General features: G+C 40.0%; 1 protein-coding gene across 1 annotated transcript in view; it reads left to right on the top strand.

Annotated features, from left to right (window-relative positions):
* The first annotated feature begins 313 nt into the window (after positions 1–313).
* Ten-m (teneurin transmembrane protein Ten-m) overlaps positions 314–18,067 on the top strand; it is a 107,189-nt gene continuing 89,435 nt past the window's right edge. The window contains exons 1-4 of the mRNA XM_068226818.1: positions 314–320; positions 2,835–3,005; positions 14,597–14,684; positions 15,567–15,763. Of these exons, the coding sequence (XP_068082919.1) occupies positions 314–320; positions 2,835–3,005; positions 14,597–14,684; positions 15,567–15,763 (463 nt within the window). The remainder of the gene's footprint in view (positions 321–2,834; positions 3,006–14,596; positions 14,685–15,566; positions 15,764–18,067) is intronic.

Here is an 18,067-nt window from a genome sequence, read left to right as displayed (position 1 = left end):
TATCCAAGACTCACAATTTGAAACCTTTCAGAGCCCTTTAGCCCTTTAACTTTCGGCGCAGTTGAGGAAATTGCTTAATTTTACGTTTTTTAACCCCTACTTCATCTGCTAAGAAATAAATGTTTTCAGTATTAAAGTACTCGAGAGGTACGATTGGTGGCAGTCATTTAAAATTAATTTCAAATAGGTTCGTACCTAGTAAAAGATCCCGGTTTTTATAACAGAAGAAGAAGAAGAATTGCAGTACAAGAAAGTTGGAACAATGGCAGAAGGGTACTCGAAATGAGGATATAAAGACTAAGGAATAAACTCGATGGATGGTGAGTTCGAACCCCACTGTCGGCAGCTCTGAAGATGGTTTTCTGTGGTTTCCCATTTTCACACCAGGCAAATGCTGGGGCTGTACCTTAATTAAGGCCACGGCCGCTTCCTTCCAACTCCTAGGCCTTTCCTATCCCATCGTCGCCATAAGACCTCACTGTGTCAGTGCGACGTAAAGCAATTAGCAAAAAGAAAAAAGAAACTCGTTGGATGAAGCTGTACGTATGAACCGGCTTCGATGACGGGGTAATGTGAGGCTAATGGAGAACGATAGGTTACCTAAGAGAACAATTACCTCAGCCATGGAGGGTAAGAGAAGTAGAGATAGATCAAGGTGACGATGATTGGAGTCTGTTTTTAATTAATGGTGAGGTGTAAAACTAAACGAGGCCGCAGAGCTTATTGCAGGCCTAAGGATTAATTTCGCTTAAGTGCGGTCAGTATCCAGTATTCGGGAGATAGTGGGTTCGAACCCCACTGTCAGCAGCCCTGAAGATCGTTTTCCGTGGTTTCCCATTTTTACACCAGGCAAATGCTGGGGCTGTACCTTAATTAAGGCCACGGCCGCTTCCTTCCCACTCCTAGCCCTTTCCGGTCCCATCGTCGCCATAAGACCTATCTGTGTTGGTGCGACGTAAAGCCAATAGCAAAAAAACAAAAAAAAAGGATTAATTCACAGAGGCTTCCAGACTGAACACTGAAGGCAAACCTGTCCATAACGAAGATGCATGTATGTAAAGTACTGTATGTTTATTATTCTTTTAATGTACTACTTACAACATGTACGGTTTTCCAAGACGCCAAGGTACCGACATTTTGTTCCACCGGAGTTCTTTTACCGACAAGAGGCTGACATATTTGGGCAGCTTCAAATACCACTGGGTAAAACCGGGAACGAACCCGCCAACTCGGGTTCAGAAAGCAAGCACTCTCCATCTGAGCCACTGGACCTGGTTTGGTCTTGATACTTGATGCAGATGGATCACTGCGATTGATATATATGCTACGTGATGGTGAAGCGTGTTCATAAGGTGTCGAGCCTTTGTTCCGTGCTGTATTTTCTTTTGAACTCCAGTAAACTGTGCATTCCCTACTTGTATTTGTATGGTTTAGTTTGAAATCTGTATAGCACTGTAAGTAGTTCAGTGAATAATTCTACAGGCGAAACTCTTTCTTCGACACTTAATTTACACGTAGCACCGTAATTTTATTTACAAGATGCTTTACGTCGCACCGACACAAATAGGTCTTATGGCGACGATGGGACAGGAAAGGGCTAGGCGTTGGAAGGAAGCGGCCGTGGCCTTAATTAACGTACAGCCCCAGCATTTGGCTGGTGTGAAAATGGGAAATCACGGAAAACCATCTTCAGGGCTGCGGACAGCGGGACTCGAACCCATTATCTCCCGAATACTGGATATTGGCCGCACTTACAGTAAGCGACTGCAGCTAACGAGCTCGGTAGTACCATAATTACACACTGCACTGTTGGCCTCATTTCAATCTGTATGTTGGGTATTCAGCCCGAAGGCTGGTTTGATCCTCCACAGCTATGCCAACATCTGTCATAGATGGCCTAGGCATCACTGAAGAGGCGTACTAGGGAAATGAGGAGCGAGGTAGTTTCCCGTTGCTTTCCTCATTGAGCCAGAAGTTGCTCACATATCAGTCTGCCAAGCCCACTGAAATGCACGCACCAGCCGACCCTATGAGTGATATTTTCATACCATTCATAACAGGGACTGGCTGCATAAGGAATGGTATTACTAGCATCGCTCATACCTCAGTCACTTTCATATTGTCAAAGCCAAGGATGAGACTGAGACAAGTCAATGAAAGTAACAAATTTATTCTAGCCTATACGAGAAGATATAGTGCATTGTAAACACTACATCTCACCAGCAAAGGCATTCATTTCAATGTATTGTAAGTGATTTCTATCTGTTTAACACTTTATTGTATTTTTTCTTCTAATTTTACTTAATAAAGATTCGTTTCATAGAAGTGACTTTAGTTTCTCATTCTTTTTTATTAAAATGTTAACTCATGTGGCTAGTGTTATGAACTTGATGTTGCGTCCACACCTAGGAAAGCAACGTTTGCATACTATATCAACGGAGGCACAGAATTCATGTTCTTCGTTTCAGAGTTGCAAATAACCTTTGTGTATATTGCTGTCCAGGCAATGCTTTTGTTAGTTTGTACGAGATTATACCAAGAAAAAAAAAAAAAAGAAGAATGTCGCTGTGTAAGATATAAGACGATCAGATTGATATAGTGGAAGTAAACTAACGGAACAATATTGTGATGCATAGTATTTTAGATTCCCTGTGTTGCTTATCGAACTGTGTGAAGAGGCAACCCACGCTTTGCTTGCAGCCGTTTATCATTTAACTGAGCGACACTCCATAGTCTCACACTTCCGGGTAGATTATAATGAATGCTGGAAGCAGTAGCCTTACGATACAGCTAGTTCAGTTTTCACTTGCACTTGGACTGTTTGTGTGTTCCAGGTTGTTTGCTAGATAGTGCTCCCCCCGATGTGCCCCCCCGCAATCCCTCGATGAACCGACTAAACGGCCGTATTACCACGGGCATCATGGGGAATCCGGCGGACCGCGACGGTGACTTCGAGCCGTCCTGTCTCGTGCGGACACCATCGGGCAACGTGTACATACCCACAGGTAAGTTCTTCTTTTTAGCTACTCCGTAGTTTTTTAAATCTTGTAATTCTAATGATCTATTGTCACTTGTTCTCATTAATGTACTTTGTGTTGGTATAATCTAAAGATTATTGTACACATTTTACTAGTATGTTTAGAAAGTCGCCATGCTCTATATGTTAAGTTTTCGGCTCTGTGGCTAACTGGTTAGTATGATAGCCTTTGGTTCAAGTAGTCCTGAGTTCGATTCCTCTCGTGTTGGGTATTTTAAGCTTCATTAGTTGATTCTTCTGAGTCGGGGACTGGGTATTTGTGCCGTCTTCACCATTAGATTTCATCCAAGATAGAGGTCCCATGTTCATATACGCGCAGGACACCCAAGGGTGTCAACTCAAAAGACCTGTATCAGGCCACTCCGGAGGCCACACTATATAATGTATGTATGTATTAAGTACCATCCCGACATTCCATTGGAGCCAGTAGCACCCTCTATGGACCACTGGTAAGAGTGTCGGTCTCCGGATCCCATTATTACGGTTACGGGTCCAAACCCCGCAGAAGTAGTCGTATTTTTTAAGATAAGAAAAATGTCCATTCGCCACTCCATGTCGTCCGATGTAAAATATCTCTGGCGTCACATTTGTTGTTTATCCGACAAAATTAAGTAAAACTCCGCCATGGATTGCCCAGCAGAGATCTGTTTCTCTGCCATCTGGTAGAGTAAAATAGAACGCCGAAATTAATACTTAGATAACCTTAATGACATCGCATCACGTAGCAGCTGAAGCAACACAGTTATTATTATTATTATTATTATTATTATTATTATTATTATTATTATTATTATTATTATTCATATCATTTTTCCCCTTATGGACAATGTTTGAACTCGAAAATCTCGCGATGACACAATTTACTTCTTTCACTTCTTCCTCTTCTCTTCCCAAAATATATTCATCCTTTGGCTGTGCTCCTGTTTCCTTTGTTCTGTCCACAATCTTCCTGTCTTTTTCTTCTCATTTACTATAAATTTTGTATTCCTAATTTTGTTTCTGAATTCTTTTCTGTCTCCTATCATTTGCCTGTTGAACCCCACCTGCCTTAAATCTTCCTCTATTTCATGATACCAATCTGTTTTCTTGCTTGTGTAAGTCTATTGTTGTCCATTCTCTGTATGTGCCCATAGAAAGTTAGTCTGCGTTTCCTGATCATGTGTGTGAGTCTGTCAGTGTGCTAGTACAGCTCTTCGGTAGGTCGTTTCATCCATATGCCATCTCTGTTTATTGGTCCAAATATTTTCCTGAGAATTTTACGTTCTGTTTTTTCCGTCTCTATGATACCTGATGCTGCAATTGTGGTCGTTTCTGACGCATACAATGCTTCTGGTAATACGGCTGTTTTGTAGTGTCTAAGTTTGGCCTGTCTTGATATGCTTTTCTTATTATAATGTGTGACCATGTGAGTATGTATGCTTTCTGGAGTTTTTCCGTTCGTTCTATGTTAGACGCCTTGTTTGATCCTCCTCTTTGTATGTATTCCCCTAAATATTGTTATTATTATTATTATTATTATTATTATTATTATTATTATTATTATTATTATTATTATTATTATTATTATTATTATTATTGCTGGAACCAGTTACGTAACTACTGTTGCGCAGGTAACTGCATTTGGAGATATAGTGACCAAGAAATGGTGAATAAGTTAATAAGGGAAGGACAGCTGAATCATAAAGTGACGGAGCCAACTAGAGGCAAAAATATTCTAGACGTGGTGCTGATAAAACCAGATGACCTATAAGAGAAATTGAAGTGATGGATGTTATAAGTGATCACTAGAGCCCGGAAGTTCAGGGATTTAATTTTGCTAAAATAGGCAGGCAAATAAGCACTTAACATTTAGAAAATAGTCTGCACAATAATTAAAATAGGCATTTATAATGACAAAAATTGAGAACTAAGATAATAAAGATGTTTTAATGTAAGCTAAGTAACACACATCTGCATCACATTTTAGTTCTTAATCTTGCATCCCCCTGTGGGAGGTGATGATAGACTAACGTCAACGGTATCTCCTGTCGGTCGTAAGAGGAATCGACTAAAAGGGGAACCGGGGCCTCTCAACTTGGGAGTGTGGGTTAACAACCACGGTTCCCCTAGCTGAGCGTGGCGTTGCTTCCACTTACTTGTGACAGGTTCCTCGCTCTTACCTTTCCAGTCTAACCTCCCTTGGTGGTCAATTCTTGTCCTTTTCCAACCCGACGATATTAGATTTGCGAGGCCTGGGGAGTCTTTCATTTTAACACTCTCCGTGGTCCTTCCCTTTTCTTTTGTCGATACCTTCATTTTTCAAGTACAGGACCTCTTCCATTTTCCTTCTGATTAGTATTATCAGAGGATGATTACCAAGTTGTTCTTCCTCTCAAAACAATAATCACCAGCATCACTTAATTTTACGTAGCAAGGACGTGTTCTGGCAACCCTCATATCATTTATGTAAATGTTACTTTTTATCTATTAAGCTAAAATGATTTTTCTTTATTATTAATGCAGTACATTGGAATTATAGTTTTTCTTTCAATGATTAATTTTAATACATAAATAACAAAAGAAAATATCCACAACAATTTAAAAAAGCATTAAGCTATCAAATAGGCTACAGAAACTAAAATAGGCAAAAGAAGGCAAAATAATAACTGGTCCTATTGTTCCCAAACGTACGAAAACATGTTTGTCTCTATGTTACACTTCGATATATCCACCTAGATTAAAAAAGGCATTTTGCCTAACTTCCGGGATCTAGTGATCACGAAGATGTCCTAGTCGTAGTTAAAAATAAATGTGGTCGAAAGGAAGACTAGGTCTATTAGGCAATACCGTATGGCTGATAAGAGAGGCATGGGCAAATTTTTGAAAAGCAATTACGATCAATGAAAAATGGTAAATAAAAAATGTAAACACCTATGGGATGGGTTTAAAGCAATTGTTGGGGAGTGTAAAAACAGGTATGCACATTTAAAAATGGTAAGTAATGGTAAGGACCCGTTATATTATAACAGGAAAATAAAGAGATTAAGAAGGAGGTGCAGAGCAGAAAGAAATAAGAGTTAGAAATGATTGCGGGAGTAAGGAGATCTTTGAATTTAGCAAAAAGAAGTCAGCTAAGGATAGTATGATGGCAAATATTACTGGCAGCCATATGGATTTTAGGGAGTATTGGAAGGATTGTATAGATAATTTAAGGCAGAAGCAGGTTCCAGGAAGGAGATTCCAGACATTATTAATGAACAAGTGTATTCATGAGTATTCAGTCAGCAGAATGCATAGGTAGTTGGATAGAGCAGGCGAAAATCACTGGCGAATTACTGAAATTTACCTGTGATAATAAAGTCACTTACAAAAAGATACAAAAGTTGAAATGTAGAAAAGTATCTGGGATTGATAGGATATCTGGAGATATATATTGCAGGCTATGCGTGGGGATATAGTGCCATATCTGAAATATGTATTTGATTCCTGTTTGCATGAAGGAGCGATACCAAATGAATGGAGAGTTGCAACACTAACCCCCTTATACAAGTGGGATGGGTGTCAAACAAAGCGGGTAATTACAATCCAGTCAGCTTGACATGTGTTGTCTGAAAGCTGTGGAAAATCATTCTTTCTGATTATATTAGACACGCTTGCGAAATTACTGTCTGGTTTGATAAAGGTTTAGGAGAGGTTATTCCAACCGATCGAGTTGACCGTGCCGTTAGGGGCGCGCAGTTGTGAGCTTGCATTCAGGAGATAGTGGGTTCAAACCCCAGAAAAGAAGCTGGAATTGATAAGGTTTCGGGGGATATACAGTACTAAAGACAATGGGTTGGGATATAGTACCATACCTGAAGTACTTATTTGATTATTGCTTGCATGAAGGGGCTATACCAAATGAATGGAAAGTTGCTATAGTAGCCCCTGTGTTTAAAGGAAGGGGTGATAGAAAAAAAGCTGAAAATTACAGGCCAGTCAGTTTGACATGCACTGCATGTAATCCTTGGGAAAGCATTCTTTCTGATTATCTTAGACATGTTTGTGAAATTAATAACTGGTTTGATAGAAGGCAGTTTGGGTTTAGGAAAGGTTATTCCACTGAAGCTCAGCTTGTAGGATTCCAGCAAGATATAGCAGATATCCTGGATTCAGGAGGTCAAATGGACTGTATCGCGATTGACCTATCTAAGGCATTTGATAGGGTAGATCATGGGAAACTACTGGCAAAAATGAGTGCATTGGATTTGACAAAAGAGTGACTGAACGGGTGGCTAAGTTTCTAGAAAGTACAACTCGGAGAATTAGAGTAGGCGAAGCTTTATCTGTCCCTGTAATAATTAAGAGGGGAATTCCTCAAGGCAGTATTATTGGACCTCTATATTTTTTAAGGGACTGCCTGGCCGAGGCGGTAAAGGCGTACTCGGTTCACCCGGAAGGACGTGGGTTCGACTCCCCGTCAGGAAGTCGAAAAATTTAAGAAACAAGATTTCCACTTCCGGAGGTGCACGTGGCCCTGAGGTTCACTCAGCCCACACCAAAAATGAGTACCAGGTTAATTCCTGAGGACAAAAGCGGCCGGGCGTAGAGCTAACCACTCTACCCCATCATGTGCCGAGGTTATGGATAGTGGAAGTCTTTACCTTCCACCCCTCCAAGGGCCTTCACGGCCTGTACGGAGATGACTTTGCTTTTTTGTTGTTGTATGTTTTCATATGTATATACAAATGATATGAGTAAAGAGCTGGGATCACAGATAAGGCTATTTGCGGAAGATGTTATACTGTATAGAGCAGTAAATTATGAGTTGCAGGATTGTGAGACCTAGACAATGTTGTGAGATGGACAGCGGAAAATGGTATGATAGTAAACAGGATGAAACGTCAGGAAAAGTCCTCTGATTTGTAATTACTGTGTTGATGGAGTGATGGTATCTCATGGGGATCACTGTAAGTACCTAGGTGTTAATATAAGGAATGATCTTGACAGGTGTAATGATATTAACGAGGTTGTAAAGAAAGGTTACAGATCTCTTCACATGTTATGAGGGTATTTAGGATTTGTAGTAAGGATATAAAGGAGAGGGCGTATACGTCTCTCGTAAGATCCCATTTAGATATGGTTCCAATGTATGGGACCAACATCAGGACTGCTTGATACGAGAACTGCCAAAGCAAATAATAAAACGATTTGTTCTTGGTGATTTCCTACAAATGAGTAGTGTTACGAAAATGTTGAATACTTTGGGCTGGGAAGACTTGGGAGTAAGGAGACGAGATGCTCGAGTCAGTGACATGTTCCGAGCTGTCAGTGGGGAAATGGCGTGGAATGACATTGGTAGACAAAGAAGCTTGTGCGGAGCTTTTAAAATTGCGAAAAGATAAAGTTGGAATTCAAGAGGACAAGTTGGGGCAAATATTCAATTATAGGACGAGGAATAAGGGATTGGAGTAATTTATCAAGGGAAATGTTCGATAAATTACAAAGTTCTTTGAAAACAATTTAGAAAAAACTAGGTAAATAATTGACAAGAAATTTACCACTTGGGCGACAGCCCTAAATGTTGTTCATTGATTGATTGCTTGTTTGTTTGTTTCATTGATTCTTCTAACGGGACGTAAGGTTTCGCCGCAGTTATTCAGTATTACTCTTATACAGTATTATAACTTGTTTTATACTTGTTGAATTAATTCACATAAGTCTCCATTGGAGAAGGGATTAGGCGTGATTAGCTGCTGGCCTTCCACCCGGAAGGCCGAGGTTCGAACCCCGATCGATCCTGGGATGGAATTTTTTCACCTAAAACTTGCTTTATATTTGTTGAATTAATTAGCATAAGTCTCCATTAGAGACGGGATTGAGACCGATGACCTTCGATGTTAGGCCCCTTAAAACAACAAGCACCATTATCAGCAGCACCAGAGACGGAATTGGGCGTGGTTAACTGCTAGCCTTCCACCGAGAAGGTCGAGGTTCGAATCCCGATCGATCCCGGGATGGAATTTTCAACTGAAAAGCCACATAGCGTCAGGAAAGGCATGTGGCCTTAAAGCCGTGGACAAAACCAAAATGAGCTTGGATGGTTATACAGCGACCTTAGAAATATCGTAAAAGGCTGAAGAAAGTTAAAGTCTTCACTAACTTACGAGAGCAGAGCAATAAACAAAATTCCTCCCTTGCAATACGTGTGAAAGCCGAGTGATATCACCGCTGGCTTCTCGCCAAGGCGGCCGCGTTTCGAATCTCGGAGTAAAGCTGGTGTTTGTGTTGATTGTTGTATTAAGAGGGGGCAACCATCTCCCTCAACATTAATCAGAAATGCAAATGGAAGAGGTCTGATATTTCGAAGAGTGAAGGTAGAGAAAGTAAAGAACGAGAAGGGCCAAGAAGGACGTGAAAATAAAAGACTCACTAGGCCTCACGAACCTAATTATCTTCGAGTTCAGAGGAGGACAAGAGTTGACCAATGAAGATTGGATAGGAGAGTCGAAAGTCACGACCCTGGCACGAGTAAGTTGTAAGAATCTCATACCCAGTTAGGGTCCCGTGTTCGCCAACCCATGCTTCCAAGATTAGAGCCCCCGAGGGTACCCCTATCAGTCACCTCTAACGACAGGCAGGGGATACCGTGGATGAATTTTATCGCCCCCCATCCTTAGGTAATCGAAGTGAAACTGCGAACGTAAACTGACTTATCTTCCCTACGAAAGAAGGTAATGTGCCACTGAAATACTGAAGGAGAGCTCATGTTGCATTTCACATCTAGGAGTACTCTAATTGTTGTAGCTCAGTATGTTGCCAACGCTGGTATGAATGGTGATGACAATACGAAATAGTTTTTTCTTGCAGTTCAGTTTGGGGCTTGATATGATATATGGCTTTGAAAGAGATGCCGCAATCTAGAAAAGAGTGAGGCAAGGTTGCAGTTTGTCCTCCTTTTCAATGTTTATATAGAAGTCAGTAAAGGATATCGAAGAGGAATTTTGGAACGGAATCACAATCCAAGGAGAGGAAATCAAAACCCTGAGATTTGCTGGTGATATTGTTATTTTATCGAAGACTGCAGAAGATCTGGAAAAAATGTTGAGTGTTATGGATGGAGTCTTGGGTAAGGAGTGCAAGATGAAAATAAATAAGTCCAAAGCAGTCGAACGAAGTCAGGTGATGCAGGAAATATCAGATTAGGAAATGAAGTCTTAAAGGAAGTAGATGAATATTGTTACTCGGGTAGTAAAATAACTATGGCAGAAGTAAGGAGGACATAAAATGCAGCCTAGCACAAGCAGGGAAGGCCTTTCTTAGGAAATTAAATTTGCTCACTTCGAACATTGATATAGTAATTAGAAAGATGTTTTTGAAGACTTTCGCTGGAACGTGGCATTGTATGGAAGTGAAACATGGACGAAAACTAGCTGAGAAAAGAGAATAGAATATTTTGTAATGTGGCGTTACAGAATAATGCTGAAGGTGGGAAGGATAGATCGAATAACGAATGAAGAGATACTGAATCGACTTGGTGAGAGAAGATCAATTTGGCGAAATTTGACCAGAAGAAGAGATAGAATAATAGGACACATCTTAAGACACCCAGGACTTGTGCAGTTGGTTTTTGAAGGAAGTGTAGGCGGTAAGAACGGCAGGGGTAGACCAAGGTATGAATATGACAACCAGATTAGAATAGATGTCGGATGCAGCAGTTACGTAGAAATGAAACGGTTAGCACAGGATAGGGTGGCATGGAGCGCTGCACCAAACCAGTATATGGACTGATAACTCAGACAACACATGATCCGAAATAGGTTGAAATTTATCGTGTTTTCTTTCGTCACAAGTGTATTGTAGGCCTATAACTTTGTATATTATTGTACTCGTGTATGACGAGTGGTACTTCCAAAATAAACAGGGCTGTGTTTACTAACAGAGATGCTAGATGGAAATAATGTAATTAATTTATGGAATTCAGAGTATGTAGACCTATGACCTAATACTGCTGATGGGGTGTATGTGACATAACATTTTATTGTGCAACTAAATTATTGAAGATATTAGGCTATGTATATGAGTTTTAGCTATATACATTTGCAATTGAAATATATCAAAATTTATTCATAACTATGTTATCAACAGAAATGACGAGGGGCCCTTAGGGATTGCCTTGCTGCATGGTCGATAGAAAGCAGTTGCACCACCACCAGAAATTTGCAGTATATGTAAACGTGGAGTTTATCCTGTTCCTTTTTTCGTTTTATTTTTGCCCTAGTCTCTCGTTTCTATTACTGCTTCTTCAACAATATTGTGCCACAGAATGGTTAAAATCTTCTGTAGTCCTAAGTTATTACTGAGACCTAGCTTATGATGATAAGGATTCAGATTAGATGAATGTAGGAACCTGCCTGCGAAAAAAATATAATTCGAGGGCAAAGTTGGAATTCAAGAGAACAAACTGGGGCGTGCACGGTAATCGCTAATAGGAGAATGGGCTTAATTACGAAGGGAGATGTTCTAAAAAAAATTCCTGCTTCTTTTCAACCATTTAAGAAAATACTAGATAAACAACTGATAGGAAATCTGCCACCTGGGTGACAACTCTAAATGTTGATCAATGGCGGTTGAATGCCAACTCGGATTTACACTAATGAGCAATTGAATTAAAGATACTTGGCTAGTTAAGTGTAGCACGTACTTTCAACCTGATGACGAAGGCAATACGGCGTGACAGCGAATCCACAAGATACCGGAAGTTTGGAAGCTTTTTCTATTCCATGACCTCTGTACAACCTACTGTAATGCACAGAGATTGTTCGGTGCAGGGTCAACGGAGCGCACGTCTCTCTCGTCAGTATCCAAGATGTGCTCAATAAGATTGAGGTCGGGCGACTTTTAGGTTCCAGGAAAGCATCCTCATGTCCATTGAGTATTCATCGAACCACTCAACCACAATTCGGGAGTGACTGGACGGTGCATTCTCTTACTGTACGTACCTACAGGTCTATGCGGTGTGTTGGAGGTGAACTAATGGGTGGACATGATCTGACAGGAGGCTCCTGTATCGTTCATCGGTGAGAGACGTGGTCAGATGAACCAGTGATCCCATTTTATCCCAAGTGAACAGCCTCCATATGACAACACAACAACCTTCGACCTGAACTGTAGCCTGCTGACAAGAGAAACCATTGCCTCAAGCCTAAGTGCTTGGTGACGCTCTCATACCCTGCCATCGGCATGTACAAACTGGTACCACGACTCATTTGCCCAGTCGATCTTTGATAGTCAGTGGTACTGTTCTTGTGCTAATTTTATTCTTTGTTCCTTGCGAAGTGCGGTGAGCAGTGGTACTCAAGTGAGATGGTGGCTTCTGTACCTCACTGCGAGTAGGTGGTCCTTGATAGTATGGTTGCTCACAGTTCGTTGTTATTAGCATTACCCATCCTGCGCTTATTTGTTATTCGTACGGCCAGTACGAGGTCAAATAAAATCGCATTCGTGTACCACACCGAGCTATTACGTTCGCCGGCCCGACTACAGCGCCATTTTGCCAAAACGGTAGCTGTCTCTAATTCCGTTGCTCATCAATATACATCAGTATGTTGGTACCTGTAGCTCAGATCCCAGCCAACAGAAAAGTAATGGTAAGAACACCATAGCTCATTAGGTAGAGCAGGGCCTCTCCGGGTGCATGCACTGTGCACGGTGCAAAAGACGACTTCGCTTGGTTGACCAGAGTGCAGACCCCCACTCCTCGATTAGGAGCAGTAGCGCTGTCCCCACGCCTGTCTCGCTCGCTCCCCCTGTCTCTCTCTTCCTCACTTGCTCCGTAGCGCTCCAAATCCGAGCTGAGTTGAGCCGAGCTTAGCCGAGTAGCCCAGAGACGAAGCGTTGGTCCGAGCCGAGCCGAGCGGGACCGATGCACAGTGCACGGAGCTCTTGCGCCTCTATTTGCACGCGTAAGATTTTGGGCGTTTGAGAGGCCCCGGGGTAGAGTGTCGGACGCGACGGTGTCAGGTTGGCCATTTTTGCCCTGTATTGGTATATAATATGTGTACTCAACACAACCTAATAAACTGAAAGTCACCGGGCGAGTTGGCCGTGCGCGTAGAGGCGCGTGGCTGTGAGCTTGCATCCGGGAGATAGTAGGTTCGAATCCCACTATCGGCAGCCCTGAAGATGTTTTTCCGTGGTTTCCCATTTTCACACCAGGCAAATGCTGGGGCTGTACCTTAATTAAGGCCACGGCCGCTTCCTTCCAACTCCTAGGCCTTTCCTATCCCATCGTCGCCATAAAACCTATCTGTGTCGGTGCGACGTAAAGCCCCTAGCAAAAAAAAAAAAAAAATTACAAAACTGAAAGTCTATTTCTCCTTCTGGCTTCTCATAGAAGGTTGACGATCATCGGAGTAATATTCCTATTTTGTGTTTCCCGTGTCAGAGTTGCCGTATCGTAGATATCAAACCATTGTCGAAGTTTCGGCGCCTAGAATAGTCTTGCCAAGTTACCCTTCTGTCTTTTTTTCTATGGTATGTTGAATCAGCCTGTATTTGTTATTTCAAAAGGTATGAGCGAAATAAGCAGCGAGAATTAAGACTTCATATGATTTCCTAGCACAACGGAGTGTCTCATCGTTGAGGACATGGTCTACCCATGGGATATCGAACAGTTTGCGATAGGTGATACATTCGTATTTCGAAGGCTTTTTTCTAGAAGAAGGATATGTATCTGATGTTTTAAGGCAGAAACAGATTCCAGGAATCATTAATGAACAAGGGAAGCTTATTTGTGAGGACTCACAGAAGGCAGAAGTATTCAGTCAACAGGTAGTTGGATAGAGGAGGCAACTAACACTGGTGAAGTACTGAAATTTACTTAGCCTGTGATAATAAAGTCACTTACAAAAAGACACAAGAGTTGAAAGCTAGAATAGTAGCTGTTGACAGATTATCTGAGGATATATTAAAGGCTATGGGTGGGGATATAGTGCCTGATCTGAAATTTGATTACTGTCTGCATGAAGGAGTGATACCAAATGAATGGAGAGTTGCAATACTAGCCCCATCATACCAGGAAAGGGTAAAACATGAAGTGGATAATTACAGGCCTAGTTGGTGGGTCAGTCAGTAGATTTACGGACATATAAAAACTCATGCGGGACGAAAATTGTGGCACCTCAGCGTCTGAAAAATGTCGTAAAAGTAGTTCATGGGACCTAATATTATTATTATTATTATTATTATTATTATTATTATTATTATTATTATTATTATTATTATTATTATTATTACATCTGACTTCTACAATTAGATATAGTATTCACCATATTTATGATATTTAGTACGTTTGCAGTTTATGAATTGATTGCACATTTACCAAATATTGGTACTTTTCATCATAGGCAAATATTATTGTGTGGTGAAATACAATGAATCCAAACACTGCATTGTTCAAAATGTCTTTCCACTATATATGTCCTATGAACTTTTCTTTTTTGTGTTTTGTTTCACAATAAACTTGTAAATTAAATTTAGGGTGTAACTTCTTATTTTTTTAGTTATACATACTTCTTAAAATTGTATTTGTCTTTACAGACATACCAAAGAATTCTCCTTTAGACTACAAGTCCAACTCTTCCTGCAGCAGTCCATCAAAAGGGGACATCCAGAAAAATTCTGAAAGGTATGTATCACATGCAAGGTGAAAAAAAGGATTGGGAGTAATTATTAAAATATGGGACCTTTTGATTGCCTCCCCTGTCGTTTCCTAAAGCATCCTGGATTTTTTATAATGGCCACTAAACTATAAGATATATAAAATAAATAACTATTATTTTCTCTTCAACATATTTGATGTTGGTAATTTTGTCTTTCTTTCTTCTCAAAATTTTTTCCTGCCAAGAGTTATGAAGATTCTCCCAAGTTCCAGATTAAATTTTATGGGAAAATAAAAGGATGTACATGTACTTCTAAACAATGAATCAAGCTGGATACGAAGAGAAAAAAAATAAAGAGAAAAAAACATAAAGATGACACAAAAAATATTTCTGTAATACCATACAGTATTTTCTTCATCACTTTGAAAGTAAGAATAGTTCTGTGGGGGACTGTAAACTCACCTTCCTCTCTGATTGATCAAGATGTAGTTTTGAAATTTCTCTTTTTTTTTGTCTTGGCAAGGATCTGTGGTGTGACTTTAGTTCAGTTGACATAACAATGAGTTTATCAGCCCCTCACAAGATTAACTACTAATGTGAAAAAAATTGTTTCTCTCATACTGATGTCTGGTCAAAGGGAGCTCCCTCATTTAGCTGAAATTAATGAAACAAGTGTATTTTGAACAAATCTTGAATAAATGAGAAATTAAAAAAAAAAAAAGAATTGAAATGAGAAATGTGTTTCAGGAACTGCTTTTGCCAAAGAGCAGTATTTAATGATAGAAGCAGTTTGTTCATCTTATTTTCATACAGGATAATATTTCCACAATGTGTCCTTGTATTTAAACAATGATCTAATATTTTGACTCAATCTACATTCTTGGTATCATGCTATTTGTATGTTTCAGATGTTCCTTGCCATTTGGGACGCCTGTGCCCGTTCTGCCCGTCCGCAATAACCTGCGCCGCCCCAATTCAAGTCACTTCCCTCAGTCGCGATTCCAGTTCCGAAAAGGCATTGCCTCAAAATGCACTTGGAAATGTACAGCAATTGTTTTCATAATTTTGTCACTTGTTCTGACAGCAGCGCTGACGTACATGTCTGGTATGGAATCTTATTTCACTTTTATTGCTATACTGTACATAATTCATACTCATTTCTTAGTCATGTTATTCCTAAGTGAAAACGGAAATGAAGTTGAAGCTGCAAAATTTTAATAGTACTGTGTAGGAACATATTATTCGTTAATATTTAATATTTCTTTGTAGGAAAAGGAGTTGGGAACTGGAATAATTTACCAAGGGACACTTGATTGATTATTACTCCTCACAACACTCTCAATTCTCTCCACATCTCTCTCAAGTCGTTAAATAAGGCCATTATCTAGGAAAAGCTATAGTCTATATTCACCAAAGATTAAAATAGTGTAGGTCAGCATTGTCTGAATTGTGTAAAGGGTTCTGTTTAGATTAAATAACTGTCTGTCGCATTGAAGGCAGTATGGAGAAACAAGAACAGATCATTGAACTTTCATGTGATACTGCACTGAAAAATGTCTTCTTAACTCTTTCATTCCCAACTTTTATTCATCTTGATGCACATCCCATCTCAGGTTTACCTGGAGGTTTTGACTATTGCTGAAATAGGCTAATAATTGGTTTATATTTACAGATATGTTCAAAGTATCTGAACACTCATGAAACAAAAGCATTAACATTACTTTTCTCGGATTTTTTATTGGAGCTTCACAGCTCTGTATGATAAATTTCTACAGAGTTGTTCACTACAAACTCGTCCTCACTATCCTGATAAAAGTCAGACTCGTCATCCTTCCCTAAATTATCTAAGACACTGTCTTCCATCACGCTTTCTTTATACCTGGTCACCGCAATGTTGGAAGAAAGTAGACAGCTGTAAAAATGAAACACAAGACGCAGAATTATAATAAGAATATGGTAGAGCAATATATTGAAATGACTGTCAAGGAGCACACCACACCACCTTTTGTTGAAAAACAGAACTACATTATCAGTCTGAAGTCAGAATTGGAAGAAAGCATGATGTTTATAATTCAGGTTAACTCATGGTTGGGATAGTGTAAGACATGTGTTGATGTTCACCAGGCATAGGATGGAAAAGGTTAATTATCCTTTTCTGATATGTAGATTAAAGCAAGGTGTAACTCTATGAAGCTAGCTGAGAAGGCAGTCAAGTTCTTGCTACTCTTTACAACAACATATTTACATGACCAAGGATTTCAAGGCTTGAGTTCGTGAAAGACAATCACAGAGGCCAACCTAAGGTTAAACTGGGCAAAATTTCAGCCTAGTTTCAGTGATCTCAAGATTCTCATTAGTACTGTTCACTTTTGAATTGAGAATGTGTATTATTAATTACTTAGAGGCTCTGGTCATGGGGGACTCTATTGTTAGGCACATAGAGAAAGTGTGTGGAGAAAAGGTAATGATGGTAGAGGGTTATTCAGATGTTGAAGAAAGTAGAGTGGAAGGTGGAAGGTAAGGGGGAAGGTGGTAGTTTTTCACATTGCTACCAACAACAACGTAAGGCAAGAAGAAGTAGGTACCAACATGGTTGGGGATGCATGGGATCTGGTTAATGCAGCATGGGTGAAGTTATCAGAGGGATACTGTGTACGAGGGACACTGAATGGAGTGTGATAGGGAATTTAAATGAGACTATGGAGGAGATATGTGGGAAACTGGGAGTGAGATTTGTAGATCCTAACTGGTGGGTAGGAGATAGTGATCTGCGCTCATATGGATTGTTTAGAGGAGTTATAGGGAGGTACATTCGGGGAAATGGAGTGGGCTGGGGAGCTGGAATTCAAGTAAGGATGACATAAAGTTGTTGTAGTTAAACTGTAGAAGTATTGTAAGGAAAGGAATAGAATTAATTTAACATATATGTATTTACAGTATTGTTTTAGGAGTTGAATCATCTCTGAGATGTGATATTATGGATGTGGAAATTTTCTCTTGGAATTGGAGTGTTTACATAGAGACACCAGAGAAAGGAGGGAGTGTATTCATGCTGGTGAAAGAAGAAAGCTTTTAACATTTAAGGATGTGAAACCTGAAATTCTAGGTGTAAGGCTCATCTCTAAAATAAAAGACAACTTGATAGTTTTGAGACATTCAGATCTGGAAGAGGTGATGCCAATGCTGGCAGAATTATTTGATAACATAATCAATTGTGCGGGGAATGACACAGAAAGGAACTTGATTGTAACAGGTGATATCAGTTTACCAGATGTTAATTGGGAAGCAAATGGTAAATCGGTAAATCTGGGAAGGACAGTTAAATCAGAAGTGATAGAACCAACTCGAGAGAAGAATATCCTAGATGTGGTGCTGATAAAACCAGATGAGTTCTATAGAAACTGAAGTG

The sequence above is a fragment of the Anabrus simplex genome, chromosome 3 (genome assembly GCF_040414725.1).
Source record: "Anabrus simplex isolate iqAnaSimp1 chromosome 3, ASM4041472v1, whole genome shotgun sequence".
Classification (NCBI taxonomy): domain Eukaryota; kingdom Metazoa; phylum Arthropoda; class Insecta; order Orthoptera; family Tettigoniidae; genus Anabrus; species Anabrus simplex.
The sequence above is the reverse complement of the archived record's forward strand: the minus strand, read 5'-3'. Positions and strand labels throughout refer to the sequence as shown.